Genomic DNA, 19,732 nt, shown 5'->3' with positions numbered 1-19,732 from the left:
AAGGACAGGTAAGCTCATCAATGAGCACACCTTTTTCTCAGACAAAATAGCTACATTCTTCAGTCACTCATCCGTCTGGCATTACTGGACCAACCCCCCCCCCCCCCCCCCCGAACGTGGCTGGGAAAATGCGGAGAAAAGCAAATGTCATTTTCCAGTCAACCAAAGAATTTGTGGATGAAAATGACACAACATTCCAAAGCTGTCCACGCGTTTGTCTCTTCTAGAATGTCAAGTGGGTGGAGGAGAAGCAGCTGCTGCCTCAGAGCAATCAGCAGTTGGCCGAAAAGGTGACGGAAAGAAAGGCGCTGGGCGGAGTCGCTTGGCGTCACACCTGTCGGGAAGCCCCGCAGATGAGGTCTGACTGTCTTTTCAGGTCAGGCGGATGGAGGCGGAAGAAGCGCGTCTGAAAGAGCACATCCAGGATATCCGAGACCAAAACGAACTGCTTGAGTTCCGCATCCTGGAGATGGAGGTGGGAAGACTCGCACAAGCGTGTTGAGGCCAGAGATGTGACGGACGGACGGACGGACGGACGGATGCATGCCTCTGCCTTTCAGGAGAGGGAGTGGCGCTCCCCCGTCTTGAAGTTTCTGCAAGTCCGTTTCCCAGACGGCCTCAGCCCTTTGCAGATCTACTGCGAGGCCGAGGGCGTGAGCGTACGTAAGGCGTCCCTCGCAACCCTAACCTTAACCCGAGGTCCCAGAACACCTTACATTGCTCCTTGCGCCTTTCCCCCGGACATCGTCATCAGTGATCTGATGAAGAAGCTGGACATCCTGGGCTATAACGCCGTAAGTGTATGTCGAACTCCTTATGTTCGCACTCCACGAGACTCGGCGGCTCAAATGTGACTTTTGGAAGGCTTTGCGCTGAAAGAAGCTTGTTGACGCTATGCCTTTGGGCTCTTGCAGAATCTCACCAACGAGGAGCAGGTGGTCGTGATTCACGCCAGGACCCTTCTCACCCTAGCCGAGAAGGTAACGCGCACGTCCACGCACGCTCTCGCATTCTGCTTATGTGACAGCAGCCTTTCCTCAGTGGTTAGAATACATCAAAGTGACCAAGTCAGCACTTCAACAGAAGATGTTGGACATTGAAAGTGAGAAGGTAGACAGACACGCGACATCAGCCAAGGGGAACTCCGGCAATGTGCCCCAACAATTCTGACCTTGAGCTGTGCTAGGATATGTTCTGCAAGCAGAAGGGCTACCTGGATGAAGAGTTGGACTTCAGGAAGTGTTCCATGGACCAGGCTCATAAGGTAAGCCGCCCTCAAATCTCCCGCCGGACCACTGATGGACGAGGATTGCGGCCCAGAGGATCCTGGAGCTGGAGGCCATGTTGTACGAGGCGCTACCGCAGCGGGACTGCCCCGCCACGGACGGCGAAAAAGCCAGCCACGCTGGCGTGAATGACGTGCTGACGGCGGATCAGAGAGAAGAGCTTAGGAGCGCCGTGGACCAATGGAAGCGAGCCCTGATGTGCGAGTTGAGGGAGCGCGACGCTTGCATCCTCCAAGAGAGAATGGATCTGCTGCACAGCGCGCAACAGGTAAGGGCCCAAAGCCAGCCCGGCACTTACTTGCACGCTTACTGGCTTTTGAATGCCACTTTCCATTTGTCCGTCCTAGAGGAACAAAGAGCTGAAAGAATTCATCGAAGCTCAGAAGAGACAAATCAAACAATTGGAGGAGAAGTTTCTGTTTCTCTTTCTATTCTTCTCCTTGGCCTTCATTCTGTGGCCCTAACACCAGCTGGTGAGTGAGCTCCAGCGGCACCGCACTCGACACCTCCGATACACTGCCAGCCGGTCTCAGACGTTGGCAGACGCTCCGATGCCAACGTATACCCCCCGCCACGGTGACAGAGGCACCGCGTCACACCGGCGCTCATCCAATCAGAAGGCAGGAAAAGCAAATTCACATGCAGGGCACTTTTGAACCAGAAGAGAGCGCCACAAAAAACGGTTGTTGCCCCAAACGCGCACTAAAAAGGGTCAGAATAACAAGAGTCCCACTGGCCAGCCGGGGCCACCCGTCCAGCTGTTTCTTCAGGGGGGAAAAAAATTGGAGTCACCGGTGAGTACATTTTGCATTTAGCTCTGCTTTTCTGCTTCTGTCTTCAAGTGTGTGGCATCCTGCGATCAAAGAGTCAGCCAACCCCAAAGCGGTTGACCTCAACGTCCCACCACCATGCCTACCAGAGCAGGTGACGTGATGCTTTGGACATCCTTCCGTCTCAGATGCCCAAAAGTACTCTTTGCCACATCTGCGGCAATACGGTGTCTTTTCAAAGGTGCAAATAAATCCAGCGTGGGCGGAACACGCACGTCTTCGGTTTTTCCCGCTTTGTTTGTGTGACAGCTGTTGTGAAAATTTTATACAAATAAAGTTGTATAGTACAGGTTTGGCCAAGCCGCAACTCCCGAACCGCATGCGGCTCTTTTATGTTCATATCAACATTTGTGTGTGTGTGTGTGTGGGGGGGGGGGGTTGTGCGTGTTGGCTTCACTTGAGTTCAATTTGGTATTTTGGTCAAAAGCGCATGTGGTGAAATTCCACAAAGTAGGATGGGCAAACACATTTCTTTAAACTATGAGTGTCAATTGGGCTCTCGAAATGGCAGGGAAAAGATGCACAGCAAAACGAAAATACGTAGATGAACACAGGACGTTTTAATCAGAGTGGGAAAGTTTCTATTTTTTGTTGAACGTGATGGCAAACCATTCTGCCTGATATGTCAGACCTCAGCGCATTTCAAAGATTCAAATCTTCAGCGCCATGCACTTCAGCTCACTCCATGCTAACATTGATCAGGCGTCGAACCCGCATCATCATGCTTAAGAGGTGGCCATGCTAACCAGTGCGCCATTATGTCAACGCATAATAACTAAGTCTACTGGTCAAAACAGCGGTTACTATATGACGTCGCTACGTCGTGGTCACGTGACGCAGACAAGACGTCAATGGACGTGGGCAGAGTTAACTTGTTTAAAAGGGAGTAGGCAGAAGAAATATTTAATTTATTTAAATCTATTTTGAGTGCACACCATTATGCCAATGCATAACAACTGTAAATCTACTAAACAAAACAGCGGTTGCTATATGACATCTGCCACGTCGTGGTCACGTGACATACGTGACGTCGATGGGCGTAACTTTCGCCGGAATTCAAATCCGCGGGGAGAGTTAACTTGTTTAAAAGAGAGTGGGCAGAAGAATTATTTAATTTATTTAAATCTATTTGGTGTGTGCGCCATTATGTCAATGCATAACAACTGTAAGTCTACTAAACAAAACAGCGGTTGCTATTTGACGTCTGCCACGTCGTGGTCACGTGACGCGGACGTGACGTCGACGCCTACTTTACATCCCACCGATCACAGGACTCCTCGGCTGCATAACCGTGCCCCCTTCCCAACCAATCGGATTTGCTATACGCGAAAACGACGCCAATGGAAAGAGCTTCCGCCCAAATTTAAATCCGTGGGCGTGGCTCGCAGCAGGAAGTAGGAAAATGGCGGCGATGTTGACAAAGACACAGCGGATGGTAACATACGACTAACAAGAGAAATATTTTTATTTTCTGCTTGCAACTGGACCGTCCAGAGCGTACACGGTAAGTACAACTCATCGTTTTTAAAAAGAAGTACTTTTGTTGCCCTGAAAAGCGAGTGAGCGTGGCGTTTGTGGGGGACGTCGAATTTCGACGATTCTTTCTGGTCAACGGTTGTAAATGATTGTGTTGATTAAAAAAGAAAACTTGATGTAACTCTACTTTTAACTGCCGTTTCAGATAGATTTGGAATTGCATCACATCCAATTTTGCCTAGAGCGTACACGGTAAGTAACACTCGTTGTGTTTAAGGAGATTTACGTTTGTAATAGCAGAAGTGTAGCCGCGTTGCGTTGTACGTGTGAATGTTGGTCCGGGCGAAATGTTAATGTTTAATTTCATTCCTTTAGGTTCCACGGTGTTTGTTGGCTGCAAGTTTTCCACTGCAAGAAGAGGCTCATATCATTGACCAGGAGCGAGCTACAATGGTGAGTAGCCATAACATTTATGTTAAACACTTCCTATTTCATGTCTAACAGTACTTGATTTAACAAATAACCATAAATAAATACAGTGTGGGCACTGAAGTTAACATATGTGATTATACTGCCTAATCTGTCACCGAGTAGATTGTTGCAAAGTAATATAAGATCCAAAGTTGTAATTCAGAATAGTTTTCAAAAGAAGGCCATTAGAATTATATACAAGTCTGATTACCCCGAACAAGCTATTAATTAAATCACAAATTCTTCAATTCAAAGATTTGGTAGATTATCAGACAAATAATGTCTAACAGTAATTGATTTAACACATCACGATAAGTAGATTGAGTGTGGGCACTCTCAAGTTAACATATGTGATTATACTGCCTAATCTGTTACAGAGTATGTTGTTGCCAAGTAATGTAGAATAGATCCAAAGTAGTAATCCAGAATAGTTTTGAAGAGGCCATTAGAATGATAAACAAATCTGATTACCTTGAACATAATAACAAGCTAAGTGTTTAATATGTCCTATGAAGTCAAAATTGGGCACCATCATGTGGTGAAATTTGGAATTGCATCACATCCAATTTTGCCTGGGAACAAACAGATTACATAAATCTTAGTTTTGAATAAGCCACTCCTTCTCAAACAAGTAAACTCTGCCCATTTTGCGCAGTAGATGTTCTGTTAATATCTAGTATTTATACAAAGTCATAATTTAAATTGCTTTCAACCTTCATTCATCGGTTCAACCAACATTACTCGCTCTTATTACCAACTTGTATTGATTTAACTAAGCGTTTAATACTTCCTATCAGGTCTCAAATCGAGATTTGGCAAAATACAATTTCAGCAAATCCAATTTTGCCAGGGAACAAAAATAGATTAAATAAACTAAATAAGTCCTCTTCCCATTAAATAAATCAGAAAAGTCTGTCTTGTAACCAGTCCTCTTCAAACAAGTAAAGTCTGCCCATTTTGTGCCGTAGATTTTGTGTCTATGCCTAGTATTTAAACAAAATCATAATTTAAACGACTTCTTTCCTTCATTCACTTTGGAAATTTGGAATTGCAGCAAATCGAATTTTGGCAGGGAACAAAAATAGATCAATTAAACTAAATAAGTCTTCTTCCCATTAAATAAATTAAAAAAGTCTGTCTTGTAACCAGTCCTTTTCAAACAAGTAAAGTCTGCCCATTTTGTGCCGTCGATTTTGTGTTAATGCCTAGTATTTATACAAAATCATAATTTAAAGGACTTCATTCCTTCATTCACTTTGGAAATTTGGAATTGCAGCACATCAAATTTTGCCTGGGAAGAAAAGTAGATTAAATAAATTTAATAAGTCTTACTACTTCCCATTAAATAAATTAAATACGTCTTACTTGTTCCCACTCCTTTTCAAAACAGTAGTTTAAAACGAGGGCCCTTCACTCAATCTTTAACCTCAACCCCGCACGTTGTGTTGTATCTGTGAATGTTGGTTGTGGCCAAATGATAGTTTTCTTTCATTCGTTTAGGTTCCAAGAAAACTTGATGTAACTCTACTTTTAACTGCCGTTTCAGATAAGCGGGTATTACGTCGCAGTCAAATGCCGCGGATATGACGTAATTGCCCGAACCTCCGCCAAAATTCAAATCTGTTGGCGCGATGGCCGTGAGCCACTGAGCAGCGACGATTATCAACAGAAATATCTTTATTTTCTGCTTGCAACTGGACCGTCTAGAGCGTACACGGTAAGTAACACTCATTGTGTTTAAGGAGATTTACGTTTGTAATAGCAGAAGTGTAGCCGCGTTGCGTTGTACGTGTGAAAATTGGTCGAGGCGAAATGTTAATGTTTAATTTCATTCCTTTAGGTTCCACGGTGTTTGTTGGCTGCAAGTTTTCCACTGCAAGAAGAGGCTCGTATCATTGACCAGGAGCGAGCTACAATGGTGAGTAGCCATAACATTTATGTTAAACACTTCCTATTTCATGTCTAACAGTACTTGATTTAACAAATAACCATAAATAAATACAGTGTGGGCACTGAAGTTAACATATGTGATTATACTGCCTAATCTGTCACGGAGTAGATTGTTGCAAAGTAATATAAGATCCAAAGTTGTAATTCAGAATAGTTTTCAAAAGAAGGCCATTAGAATTATATACAAGTCTGATTACCCTGAACAAGCTATTAATTAAATCACAAATTCTTCAATTCAAAGATTTGGTAGATTATCAGACAAATAATGTCTAACAGTAATTGATTTAACACATCACGATAAGTAGATTGAGTGTGGGCACTCTCAAGTTAACATATGTGATTATACTGCCTAATCTGTTACAGAGTATGTTGTTGCCAAGTAATGTAGAATAGATCCAAAGTAGTAATCCAGAATAGTTTTGAAGAGGCCATTAGAATGATAAACAAATCTGATTACCTTGAACATAATAACAAGCTAAGTGTTTAATATGTCCTATGAAGTCAAAATTGGGCACCATCATGTGGTGAAATTTGGAATTGCATCACATCCAATTTTGCCTGGGAACAAACAGATTACATAAATCTTAGTTTTGAATAAGCCACTCCTTCTCAAACAAGTAAACTCTGCCCATTTTGCGCAGTAGATGTTCTGTTAATATCTAGTATTTATACAAAGTCATAATTAAATTGCTTTCAACCTTCATTCATCGGTTCAACCAACATTACTCGCTCTTATTACCAACTTGTATTGATTTAACTAAGCGTTTAATACTTCCTATCAGGTCTCAAATCGAGATTTGGCAAAATACAATTTCAGCAAATCCAATTTTGCCAGGGAACAAAAATAGATTAAATAAACTAAATAAGTCCTCTTCCCATTAAATAAATCAGAAAAGTCTGTCTTGTAACCAGTCCTCTTCAAACAAGTAAAGTCTGCCCATTTTGTGCCGTAGATTTTGTGTCTATGCCTAGTATTTAAACAAAATCATAATTTAAACGACTTCTTTCCTTCATTCACTTTGGAAATTTGGAATTGCAGCAAATCGAATTTTGGCAGGGAACAAAAATAGATCAATTAAACTAAATAAGTCTTCTTCCCATTAAATAAATTAAAAAAGTCTGTCTTGTAACCAGTCCTTTTCAAACAAGTAAAGTCTGCCCATTTTGTGCCGTCGATTTTGTGTTAATGCCTAGTATTTATACAAAATCATAATTTAAAGGACTTCATTCCTTCATTCACTTTGGAAATTTGGAATTGCAGCACATCAAATTTTGCCTGGGAAGAAAAGTAGATTAAATAAATTTAATAAGTCTTACTACTTCCCATTAAATAAATTAAATACGTCTTACTTGTTCCCACTCCTTTTCAAAACAGTAGTTTAAAACGAGGGCCCTTCACTCAATCTTTAACCCCAAACCCGCACGTTGTGTTGTATCTGTGAATGTTGGTTGTGGCCAAATGATAGTTTTCTTTCATTCGTTTAGGTTCCAAGAAAACTTGATGTAACTCTACTTTTAACTGCCGTTTCAGATAAGCGGGTATTACGTCGCAGTCATGTGCCGTGGATATGACGTAATTGCCCGAACCTCCGCCAAAATTCAAATCTGTTGGCGCGATGGCCGTGAGCCACTGAGCAGCGACGATTATCAACAGAAATATCTTTATTTTCTGCTTGCAACTGGACCGTCTAGAGCGTACACGGTAAGTAACACTCATTGTGTTTAAGGAGATTTACGTTTGTAATAGCAGAAGTGTAGCCGCGTTGCGTTGTACGTGTGAAAATTGGTCGAGGCGAAATGTTAATGTTTAATTTCATTCCTTTAGGTTCCACGGTGTTTGTTGGCTGCAAGTTTTCCACTGCAAGAAGAGGCTCGTATCATTGACCAGGAGCGAGCTACAATGGTGAGTAGCCATAACATTTATGTTAAACACTTCCTATTTCATGTCTAACAGTACTTGATTTAACAAATAACCATAAATAAATACAGTGTGGGCACTGAAGTTAACATATGTGATTATACTGCCTAATCTGTCACGGAGTAGATTGTTGCAAAGTAATATAAGATCCAAAGTTGTAATTCAGAATAGTTTTCAAAAGAAGGCCATTAGAATTATATACAAGTCTGATTACCCTTAACATAACAACAAGCTATTAATTAAATCACAAATTCTTCAATTCAAAGATTTGGTAGATTATCAGACAAATAATGTCTAACAGTAATTGATTTAACACATCACGATAAGTAGATTGAGTGTGGGCACTCTCAAGTTAACAGATATGATTATACTGCCTAATCTGTTACAGAGTATGTTGTTGCCAAGTAATGTAGAATAGATCCAAAGTAGTAATCCAGAATAGTTTTGAAGAGGCCATTAGAATAATAAACAAATCTGATTACCTTGAACATAATAACAAGCTAAGTGTTTAATATGTCCTATGAAGTCAAAATTGGGCACCATCATGTGGTGAAATTTGGAATTGCATCACATCCAATTTTGCCTGGGAACAAACAGATTAAATAAATCTTAGTTTTGAATAAGCCACTCCTTCTCAAACAAGTAAACTCTGCCCATTTCGCGCAGTAGATGTTCTGTTAATATCTAGTATTTATACAAAGTCATAATTTAAATTGCTTTCAACCTTCATTCATCGGTTCAACCAACATTACTCGCTCTTATTACCAACTTGTATTGATTTAACTAAGCGTTTAATACTTCCTATCAGGTCTCAAGGCAAGATTTGGCAAAATACAATTTCAGCAAATCCAATTTTGCCAGGGAACAAAAATAGATTAAATAAACTAAATAAGTCCTCGTCTTACTTGTTCCCACTCCTTTACAAAAAAGTAGTTTAAAACGAGGTCCCTTCACTCAACCTTTAACCCTATTTATTCACCTTCTAGGCTAAGTGTTAAAGGCTAAGTGTTAAAGGCTAAGTGTTAAAGGCTAAGTGTTAGAGGCTAAGTGCCAGAGGCTAGGCGCCAGAGGCGAGTTTTTGTGGGCTGAAGTTTTAGTGGGGTTAGTGTGAATACAATCCAAAAGAATACAACAGAATACAATACAATAGAATATAATACATAGATTAAATTCAATAGCTCTTACTACTTCCCATTAAATAAATTAAATACGTCTTACTTGTTCCCAATCCTTTTCAAAAAAGTAGTTTAAAACGAGGGCCCTTCACTCAACCTTTAACCTCAACCCCGCACGTCACATTGTGTTGTATCTGTGAATGTTGGTTGTGGCCAAATGATAGTTTTCTTTCATTCGTTTAGGTTCCACGGTGTTTGTTGGCTATGTTTTCCACTGTCAGAAGGATGAAAATACAAAGTACAACGCTTGGACGTGGGCGAAGACGTCACCGGTGAGTCCTTCCTTCCTATTTATTTACCTTCTAGATGCTAGAGGCTAAGTGTTAGAGGCTAAGTGTTAGAGGCTAAGTGTTAAACACAATACGAACAACACAACGATACTGCACTGAACAACACGATACCGCACTGAGAAACACGATACCGCACTGAACAACACGATACCGCACTGAACAACACCATGCCGCACTGAACACCATGCCACACTGAACAACACCATCCCGCACTGAACAACACCATGCCGCACTAAACAACACCATGCCGCACTGAACAACACCATGCCTCACTGAACGACACCATGCCGCACTGAAAGACACCATGCCGCACTGAACGACACCATGCCGCACTGAAAGACACCATCCCGCACTGAACACCATGCCGCACTGAACAACACCATCCTGCACTGAACAACACCATCCCGCACTGAACAACACCATGCCGCACTGAACAACATTATGCCGCACTGAACATTATGCCGCACTGAACAACACCATGCCGCACTGAACAACACCATGCCGCACTGAACAACATTATGCCACACTAAACAACACCATGCCGCACTGAACAACACCATGCCGCACTGAACAACACCATGCCGCACTGAACAACATTATGCCGCACTGAACAACACCATGCCGCACTGAACAACACCATCCTGCACTGAACAACACCATTCCGCATTGAACACCATGCCGCACTGAACAACACCATCCCGCACTGAACAACACCATGCCGCACTGAACAACACCATGCCGCACTGAACAACATTATGCCACACTAAACAACACCATGCCGCACTGAACAACACCATGCCGCACTGAACAACACCATGCCGCACTGAACAACATTATGCCGCACTGAACAACACCATGCCGCACTGAACAACACCATCCTGCACTGAACAACACCATTCCGCATTGAACACCATGCCGCACTGAACAACACCATCCCGCACTGAACAACACCATCCCGCACTGAACAACACCATGCCGCACTGAACAACATTATGCCGCACTGAACAACATTATGCCGCACTGAACAACACCATGCCGCACTGAACAACACCATGCCGCACTGAACAACACCATGCCGCACTGAACAACATTATAACGCACTGAACAACACCATCCCGCACTGAACAACACCATGCCGCACTAAACAACATTATGCCGCACTGAACAACATTATGCCGAAATGAACAACACCATGCCGCACTGAACAACACCATGCCGCACTGAACAACACCATCCTGCACTGAACAACACCATCCCGCACTGAACAACACCATGCCGCACTGAACAACACCATGCCGCACTGAAAAACACCATGCCGCAATGAACAACACCATCCCGCACTGAACAACATTATGCCGCACTGAACAACATTATGCCGCACTGAACAACATTATGCCGCACTGAACAACACCATGCCGCACTGAACAACACCATCCTGCACTGAACAACACCATCCCGCACTGAACAACACCATGCCGCACTGAACAACATTATGGCGCACTGAACAACATTATGCCGCACTGAACAACACCATGCCGCACTGAACAACACCATGCCGCACTGAACAACACCATGCCGCAATGAACAACACCATCCCGCACTGAACAACACCATGCCGCACTGAGCAACACCATGCCGCACTGAACAACACCATGCCGCACTGAACAACACCATGCCGCACTGAACAACATTATGCCGCACTGAACAACACCATGCCGCACTGAACAACACCATCCCGCACTGAACAACACCATGCCGCATTGAACAACACCATGCCGCACTGAACAACACCATCCTGCACTGAACAACACCATCCCGCACTAAACAACACCATGCCGCACTGAACAACATTATGGCGCACTGGACAACATTATGCCGCACTGAACAACACCATGCCGCACTGAACAACACCATGCCGCACTGAACAACACCATGCCGCACTGAACAACACCATGCCGCACTGAACAACATTATGCCGCACTGAACAACACCATGCCGCACTGAACAACACCATGCCGCACTGAACAACACGATCCCGCATTGAACAACACCATCCTGCACTGAACAACACCATGCCGCACTGAACAACACCATGCCGCACTGAACAACACCATTCCGCACTGAACAACACCATGCCGCACTGAACAACACCATCCTGCACTGAACAACACCATCCCGCACTGAACAACACCATGCCGCATTGAACAACACCATGCCGCACTGAACAACACCATCCTGCACTGAACAACACCATGCCGCACTGAACAACACCATGCCGCACTGAACAACACCATGCCGCACTGAACAACATTATGCCGCACTGAACAACATTATGCCGCACTAAACAACATTATGTCGCACTGAACAACACCATGCCGCACTGAACAACACCATGCTGCACTGAACAACATTATGCCGCACTGAACAACACGATCCCGCATTGAACAACACCATCCCGCAGTGAACAACACCATGCCGCATTGAACAACACCATGCCGCACTGAACAACACCATGCTGCACTGAACAACATTATGCTGCACTGAACAACACGATCCTGCATTGAACAACACCATGCCGCACTGAACAACACCATCCTGCACTGAACAACACCTTTCCACACTGAACAACACCATGCCGCACTGAACAACATTATGCCGCACTGAACAACACCATGCCGCACTGAACAACACCATGCCGCACTGAACAACACCATGCCGCACTGAACAACACCATGCCGCAATGAACAACACCATCCCGCACTGAACAACACCATGCCGCATTGAACAACACCATGCCGCACTGAACAACACCATCCCGCACTGAACAACACCACCCCGCACTGAACAACACGATCCCGCATTGAACAACACCATCCCGGACTGAACAACACCATGCCGCACTGAACAACACCATTCCGCACTGAACAACACCATGCCGCACTGAACAACACCATGCCGCACTGAACAACACCATGCCGCACTGAACAACACCATGCCGCACTGAACAACATTATGCCGCACTGAACAACACCATGCCGCACTGAACAACACCATCCCGCACTGAACAACACCATGCCGCATTGAACAACACCATGCCGCACTGAACAACACCATCCTGCACTGAACAACACCATCCCGCACTGAACAACACCATGCCGCACTGAACAACATTATGGCGCACTGAACAACATTATGCCGCACTGAACAACACCATGCCGCACTGAACAACACCATGCCGCACTGAACAACACCATGCCGCACTGAACAACATTATGCCGCACTGAACAACATTATGCCGCACTGAACAACACCATGCCGCACTGAACAACACCATGCCGCACTGAACAACACCATGCCGCACTGAACAACACGACGTCGCACTGAACAACACGACGCCGCACAGAACAACACGACGCCGCACAGAATAACACAATACCGCACAGAACAACACAATACCGCACAAACAGTTTTAGATAATATTACGTCGCAGTCGTGACGCGGACATGACGTCAATAGGCGGAACTCACGGCAAAATTATAATCCGTGGGCCTGGCTTGCAACAGGAAGTAGGAAAGCGGCAGTTCTGGCAAACAAGACACAGCTGTTAGTAACACGATGACTAACAAGGCAAATATTTTTGTTTTCAGCTTGCAACTTGACCGTCTAGAGCGTACAAGGTAATTACAACTGTTTTTTTTTAGCCCTGAAAAGCGAGGGAGTGTGGCGTTTGGGAGGAATGTCGAACTCGGCGTCTGCTTCCAGCCACAGACGCCAAATTTCGACGATTATTTCGACTGGTCAACGGTTGTAAATTATTGCGTTGACTAAAAACTTTATTTAACTCTACTCTTAACTTTGCCGTTTCAGATATGCGGGTATTACACCGCGGAAATGACGTCAATAGGCTGAACTCTCGCCAAAATTCAAATCTGTGGGCGCAATGGCCTTGAGCGAGACACCGGATACAAACACGACGATTATCAACAGAAATATCTTTATTTTCCGCTTGCAAGTGGACCGTCTAGAGCGTACACGGTAAGTACAACTCATTGTGTTTAAAAAGATTTACGTTTGTGTAGTTTGCGTTGCGTTGTATCTGTGAATGTTGGTTGAGGCTAAATGTTAATGTTTAATTTCATTCCTTTAGGTTCCACGGTGTTTGTTGGCTGTATGTTTTCCACTGCAAGAAGAGGCTCGTATCATTGACCAGCAGGAGCTACAATGGTGAGTACCCCTTTCGTCTTCCATTTATGTTAAACACTTCCTATTTCATGTCTAACAGTACTCGATTTAACAAATAACCATAAATAAATACAGTGTGGGCAGTCACGTTAACATATGTGATTATCCTGCCTAATATGTTTATCACAAATATGTCACTAATCACTAATATGTTTATTTGTTTATCACAACACCTTTGGACCTTCAGCAATCGATTATTTACCTTCATCTACATAGAGACAGAACGATGGTGTCTTAAACATCTCATTCATTTCACCAAATAACTTCACGCAGGTGGATAACGGCCGTCTCGGTCACGCTATGTTGCGTGATGCAGTTTTGAAGAACCAAATGCATTTATTCAATGAATAAGTCAAGCTAGTTCTATGTTTATGATGTTGTAAGTTACGGTACCGATTGAAGTTGAGTTCGAAGCCAGTGGAAAACAGCGCTGCGTTTGTGCTCTCCAGGTACAAATGTTGTGATCTCTGACTGACGACCGGGCGAGACTCGAGTAAGAGATGTCCAAACGAGCTCCGGCAGGGCGGGCCAAGGCGGAGCGAACGGACGCCCTTCAGGCCGCCAATGACGAGCTGAGAACCAAACTGATGGACGTCCAGTTAGAACTTCAGCAGGAGAAGAACAAGGTGAAAACCTCAACAGACAGACACTGCCTGCCTCCCTGCCTGCCTCCCTGCCTGCCTCCCTGCCTGCCTCCCTCCCTCCCAGTTTTCCCGATGTAGATTAGACATGCGTGTGCCATGACTGTGTCAGCCTACATCAACAAATGCACCGAGGACGTCAGCACCACTAAGAATATCATCACCCGGGGCAACCAACGACCCTGGATGACTGAGGAGGTACGTCAAACGCTACGAGCGCGGAACTCTGCCTTCAAGTCTGGCGACAAGGAGACACTGAGGACAGCGAGAGCCAACTTGAACCGTGCCATCAGGATAGCGAAGCGAGACCGCAGTCGAAAATTTCAGGATCGTTTCCACGACGTCAAAAACATCAGGAGTATGTGGCAAGGCATACGGGCGATTACAGACTACAACTCACCCTCCCCCCCCCCGGTGGGTGTAGTTGATGCTGACTTTCTAAATGGTCTAAATAACTTCTTTGGGAGGTTCGAGGCACTAAACGGCACTCCAGCAGTTAAAACTGTCCCCCATCAGGAAGAGGAGGTACTCTGCCTTGACTCCGCCGATGTGTTGAAGACCCTGAGGAGAGTCAACCCCTGTAAGGCCCCTGGCCCCGACAACATTCCTGGGCGTGTGTTCAGGGAATGTGCAAGTCATCTGGCTGGGGTCATCACAGACATTTTTAACACCTCGCTGGGCCAAGCCACAGTGCCGGCGTGCTTTAAGACTGCCTCCATCATTCCGGTGCCGAAGAAACCTCAAATCACCTCATTTAATGATTACCGGCCTGTTGCACTGACTCCGGTTATGATGAAGTGCTTCGAAAGGCTGCTTAAAGGTCACATCGTTTCCAGACTCCCCCTATTATTTGACCCGTTCCAGTTTGCCGACCGGCAAAACCGCTCCACTCAGGACGCCATCTCCTCCGTTCTTCACCTGAGCCTGGCTCACCTGGAGGAGAAGAACACCCATGTGCGGAGGCTGTTCCTGGACTTCAGCTCAGCGTTTAACACCATCATCCCACAGCATCTGGTAGGAAAATTGGAACACCTGGGCTTCAACACCCCCCTTCGCAACTGGCTGCTAGACTTCCTCACCAACAGACCTCAGTCAGTCCGGGTCGGACAGAACACCTCTGATGTCATCACCCTCAGCACAGGCTCCCTTCAGGGCTGCGTCCTGAGCCCCCTGCTGTGCACCCTGATGACACACGACTGCGTCCTCAGGTTCACCACCAATCACATCGTGAAGTCAGCAGACGACACAACGGTGGTGGGGCTCATCAGAGACAACAACGACCTGGACTACAGAGAGGAGGTGGAGCAGCTGGTGGGCTGGTGCAGAGAAAACAGCCTGATCCTGAATGAGGAGAAGATGAAGGAGATCATCGTCGACTTCAGGAAAAAACAGCCTCACCACGCTCCACTGATCATCAACAGCTCAGCTGTGGAGGTGGTCAGCACCACCAAATTCCTGGGGGTCCACATCACAGAAGACCTCACCTGGACTATGAACACTACGGCACTGGTCAAGAGGGCACAGAAGCGCTTGTACTTCCTGCGGAGGATGAGGAGAGCCCACCTGCCCCCACCCATCATGAGGACGTTCTACAGGAGCACCATAGAGAGCATTCTGACAAGCTGTCTCTCTGTGTGGTGTGGAGGCTGCACCGCCTCCGATTGGAAGAACGTGAGGAGAGTGGTGAGGACAGCAGAGAGGATCATAGGGGCTCCTCTTCCCTCCATTCAGGACATTTCATCTCAGCGCTGCATGTCCCGTGCCCGTAACATCATCAATGACCCATCACACCCCCACCATGGACTGTTCTCCCTGCTGCCCTCTGGGAAGAGGTTTGCAGCATCCGCTGCAGGTCCACCAGGTTCTGCAACAGCTTTTTCCCTGCTGTCATCAGACTGTTGAACACTAGAACTGTTGAGCTCTAAACTGAACTCTGCATCACACATTCACAGAACTGTACTTTATGACACTACGGACCTCTATCTTGCACTATCTCGCACTACCAACTTTACTGAACTTGTATAAACCCTTTAAATAGAAGTTTAATACATGGTTTAGCATTCCTCTGCACACTCTTGAATACTGTTTTGCCTACTTGCACTATTGCATAATTATCACTGCTGCACTTTATACTTATTTTTAATATATATATATATATATATATATATATATATATAGTATATATGTATATATATATATTTTCATAGGATATGTTACTTCTATTCAACTGCAATATCACTACTTTGTTGTAAGACGTATGCAACGGAATTTCGTTTTGTATGCACCATGTGCAGACAAGATGACAATAAAGTTTGTCTAAGTCTAAGTCATGTCAGGTCAGCTGTCTGGAGAGAGAGAGAAGTCAGGACCTGCGGGCGGAGCACCACCGTGCCACCGCCGCCATGACGGAACTCAAAAGCAAACTCCATGAGGAGAAGCAGAAAGAGTTAGCCATTACCAGGGAGACATTACTGCGGCAGCATGAAATGGAGCTGATGAGAGTGATCAAAATCAAAGATGGAGAGATCCAGCGACTGAATGCCTTGGTCCTCAGCCTGAGGGACGGCTCCATGGACAAGGTGATCCGCTCTATCCGTGTCTGACTATCCGCACGCCACGTCGGGCTTCGATGCGGCCGCTACCGTATTGTGTAGCTTGTCCCCAGTAAGCGTCGCGGCGCTCCGTTGCGGTCTCAACGGCCCGGTGTGGCGCAATGTCTGCTCAGGTGAGGAGGGGGGGCGCTTTGCTGGCGGAGGTGGAGGAGACGCGGCGGTGTCGGGAGACCGAGCGGTGTCGCCTCCACCAGGAGCGCGGAAGAAGCCCTGGCAGCGGCCCAGCAGGCCTGGCAGTCCCGAGCGGCCGAGCTCCGATCGGCTCATCACCAGCATCGGGAGGAGCTGAGCCGAACCAAGAGAGACTGCGAGAGGGAGATCCGCCGACTGGTAGGACTGATCAGATGCGCGGTGCGTGGCTATGTTCCCAATTTCGTTGTATACCTGCAGTGCAATGACACCTAAGGCATTCTATTCTATTCTATTTCACAAGAAGAAATTGTCCGGTTGCTCGCTTCGCTTTTGTCACAGCAAAGGTGTTCTAGTCGATTCCAGAAAAAAATTGGCCGGTTGCTCTCTTTGTTTTTGTCACAATTCTGGCAAATGAGTTTGCCCGCCTGCCTGAGCGCTCCCCGTTTGTACATCCAGACGGATGAGATCAAGCTGAAAGACAGAGCGGTTAGTGTTTTGGATGAAGCCCTGGGGCCGGCCACGTCCACCGCCTTCAGCTGCAGACTCAGGCTGCCGAGCAGCAGATCGCTGCCCTGAGGGATTCCCAAAGGGCGGGCCTAAACTACCCTGGAAGTGGGGTCAACGCCGCTACTAGCAATCCTCTTCATTGCGTAAGCCACCTCATCACACACTTGCAGTACGCATGACTTAGTTCGTTGCTGGAGGAAGGTAGCACAAAAACAGTTTTGAACTTTGAACGAGTGCTTGTGTGTGTGTGTTGCGGGGCGTTTTCAGTCTCAGGAGGATCGGGACACGCGACGGTTTCATCTGAAAATCGCTGAGCTCAGCGCAGTCATCAGGAAACTGGAGGATCGAAACGCCCTGCTTTCTGAAGAGCGCAATGAACTGGTAATTTATTGACGGCACGCTTGAAGGTTTGCGCTACGTTTGATGCGCGCCATCCAGCGAGGCACCCATTGCGCTTGCTTATTAGTTGAGCGGCGCGGCGAGTCGGTTGCCTGGTAGATGTCTTTTATTGGGAGCCAAAGCCACGATTCCGTTCAAACCGATGCAAAAGGAATGGATACGTTCTGGCCCGCGTGTTGTGCGTCTTTCACATCCCGCACTTCATGCTTGCAGCTAAAGCGACTGAGAGAAACAGAAAGCCAGTTTCTGCCACTCCTGTACAAAAACAAACGCCTGAGCAGGAAGAATGAAGAACTCTCGCTGGTGCTGTGTCGCCTTGAAAACAAAGTGCGCTTTGTCACCCAGGAGAACGAGGAGATGGCAAGCTTGGTAAGTCGACGCGGACAACGGCGGCGTGCCAACAGAGTCCACTGCATTTGTGTTCCACAGAGAAGGCCTAGTTCGCTCAATGACCTGGACCGCGGTTGCGGCCAGCAGGACGGTGAAATGGAGTTCCTTCAAGTTGTGGAGCAGCGGCACATCATCGACGACTTGTCCAAGGTCTTCAGGCAGGCGACTCGGTGCACGTACGGCAGCGCCGCGCTCGCTCGCTGTCGCCAGGAAACCTTTTCCGTCCAAAGCTTGGCCGGCGGCCGCCATCCAAAAAATTGGCCCCTTAAATTCCGACCTTTCAAGCAGGAGCATTGTGCGCACGCGTTTGAACACGCTTTAGACTTGTTTTGCCGTTTTCAGCAGCTCAAAGCTCCCGTTTTGTCAGCGCCTTTGCCACTCGCTGTGCGCTGAAAACGACGGACTTGCCCGGCTGCTCAGCCCGTCAACCATGAGCCGCGAGCGCGACGTCATTGTCCGTAGGCAGCTAGTGGCAAAATGCACCCTGTTAGAGTTGCGCTCGCTCCAACTTATTTTGCAAGAACCACACGGGAGACAAGTAAGTTCTTTTGGACACCTGCAGGTGGAGAGTCCATCCGTTGTACGAATGAAGTCTGACTCTCGGCTCCTGCACGAGCATTTTAATTAAGAGAAACAGGGTGGGTGTAAGAGTGGATTGAATAGAGGAAGCCCTTGACCTCTAGTCAAAACATAGCAAGGGGTGTTTTACGACTTTGTGTAGGAAGGGATAAGCGATAGGGATAAATAAGGGATAAATAATATTATTTATTACAGGTCGCAGTCAAAGTCAAAGCAACACAATGATACGATAAAGATAATCTGGAAAACCCTGACACACCCTGTAGTTGTCACTTTTGGAAAAGACGAGCGTCCCTCCAATCATCGCCGGTGACGTGTTTTTCAGGCTCTGGAGACAGGAGCTCATGTCAGAAATGTCATTGTGAGTCGCGTTTGTTTCTGCGCCGGAGCCGTTCGTTCCCTTTGCATCCAAAGAATCTCAAAGGCGGATTATTTGTGTCGACAGGAGAGAGATTTGCTGCTACGATACCGACGTCGAGAATCTCTGAGGAGGAACAAAGCGTGAGGTCCTGCAAGGTGAGTCTGTTTGTTTGCGGCTGCTTGGTGTTGCGCAAGATGAAATGGCCTTTTTCTCGCTATCGTTCCTCTCGTCGATTCATCGTGAGGTGTCGCTTCAGTTTGTTCAGAGAGATGTTTGCTTCCGCGCCCGCAGGTCATCGAAACATTTTACGGCTACGACGAAGACGTGTTGGTGGACTCGGACGGATCGTCCTTGTCTTTTCACACCGACAGAACCCCCGACACGGAACCCGAAGAGGTAGCCCGCCATTTCTGCCAGCGTATTGGCACCAAACATTCCTCTTCAGCCTGGAATCGGACTCGTCTTTGCGTCGC

The 19,732-nt window shown here is 46.3% G+C and overlaps 2 protein-coding genes and 1 long non-coding RNA gene across 37 annotated transcripts in view; all 3 read left to right on the top strand.

The window, feature by feature from the left end:
* The window catches only part of LOC148385753 (uncharacterized), a 226,599-nt gene that overhangs the window by 144,940 nt on the left and 61,927 nt on the right, over positions 1–19,732 (top strand). For 30 of the 35 annotated variants that reach the window (XR_015853117.1, XR_015853121.1, XR_015853119.1 and 27 more), the window contains 4 exons: positions 3,968–4,045; positions 5,610–5,780; positions 5,904–5,981; positions 7,545–7,715. Coding sequence is in view for 7 of the 35 variants with exons in the window: in XM_088356378.1 (XP_088212504.1) it covers positions 3,968–4,045; positions 5,610–5,780; positions 5,904–5,981; positions 7,545–7,715 (498 nt within the window). In the remaining 28 variants the exon portion in view is untranslated. The other 5 variants (XR_015853123.1, XM_088356382.1, XR_015853114.1 and 2 more) reach the window with 5 other exon arrangements.
* LOC148385763 (janus kinase and microtubule-interacting protein 3-like) lies at positions 921–2,431 on the top strand. Its single transcript, XM_088401056.1, has 5 exons — positions 921–980; positions 1,042–1,110; positions 1,187–1,264; positions 1,321–1,554; positions 1,634–2,431. The coding sequence occupies exons 2-5, from the start codon at positions 1,087–1,089 to the stop codon at positions 1,748–1,750; spliced, it is 453 nt and encodes a 150-aa protein (XP_088257182.1). The 5' UTR covers positions 921–980; positions 1,042–1,086; the 3' UTR covers positions 1,751–2,431.
* Positions 17,485–19,708, top strand: LOC148385762 (uncharacterized). Its single transcript, XR_015863518.1, has 4 exons — positions 17,485–17,673; positions 17,798–17,911; positions 18,143–19,414; positions 19,551–19,708. It is a non-coding gene; the product is annotated as an uncharacterized LOC148385762 (long non-coding RNA).

Source organism: Syngnathus floridae, chromosome 16 (genome assembly GCF_059516105.1).
Source record: "Syngnathus floridae isolate MCC-2025c chromosome 16, RoL_Sflo_1.0, whole genome shotgun sequence".
NCBI lineage: Eukaryota > Metazoa > Chordata > Actinopteri > Syngnathiformes > Syngnathidae > Syngnathus > Syngnathus floridae.
Note: the sequence above shows the minus strand (reverse complement) of the source record. Positions and strands in the feature narration are given on the sequence as shown.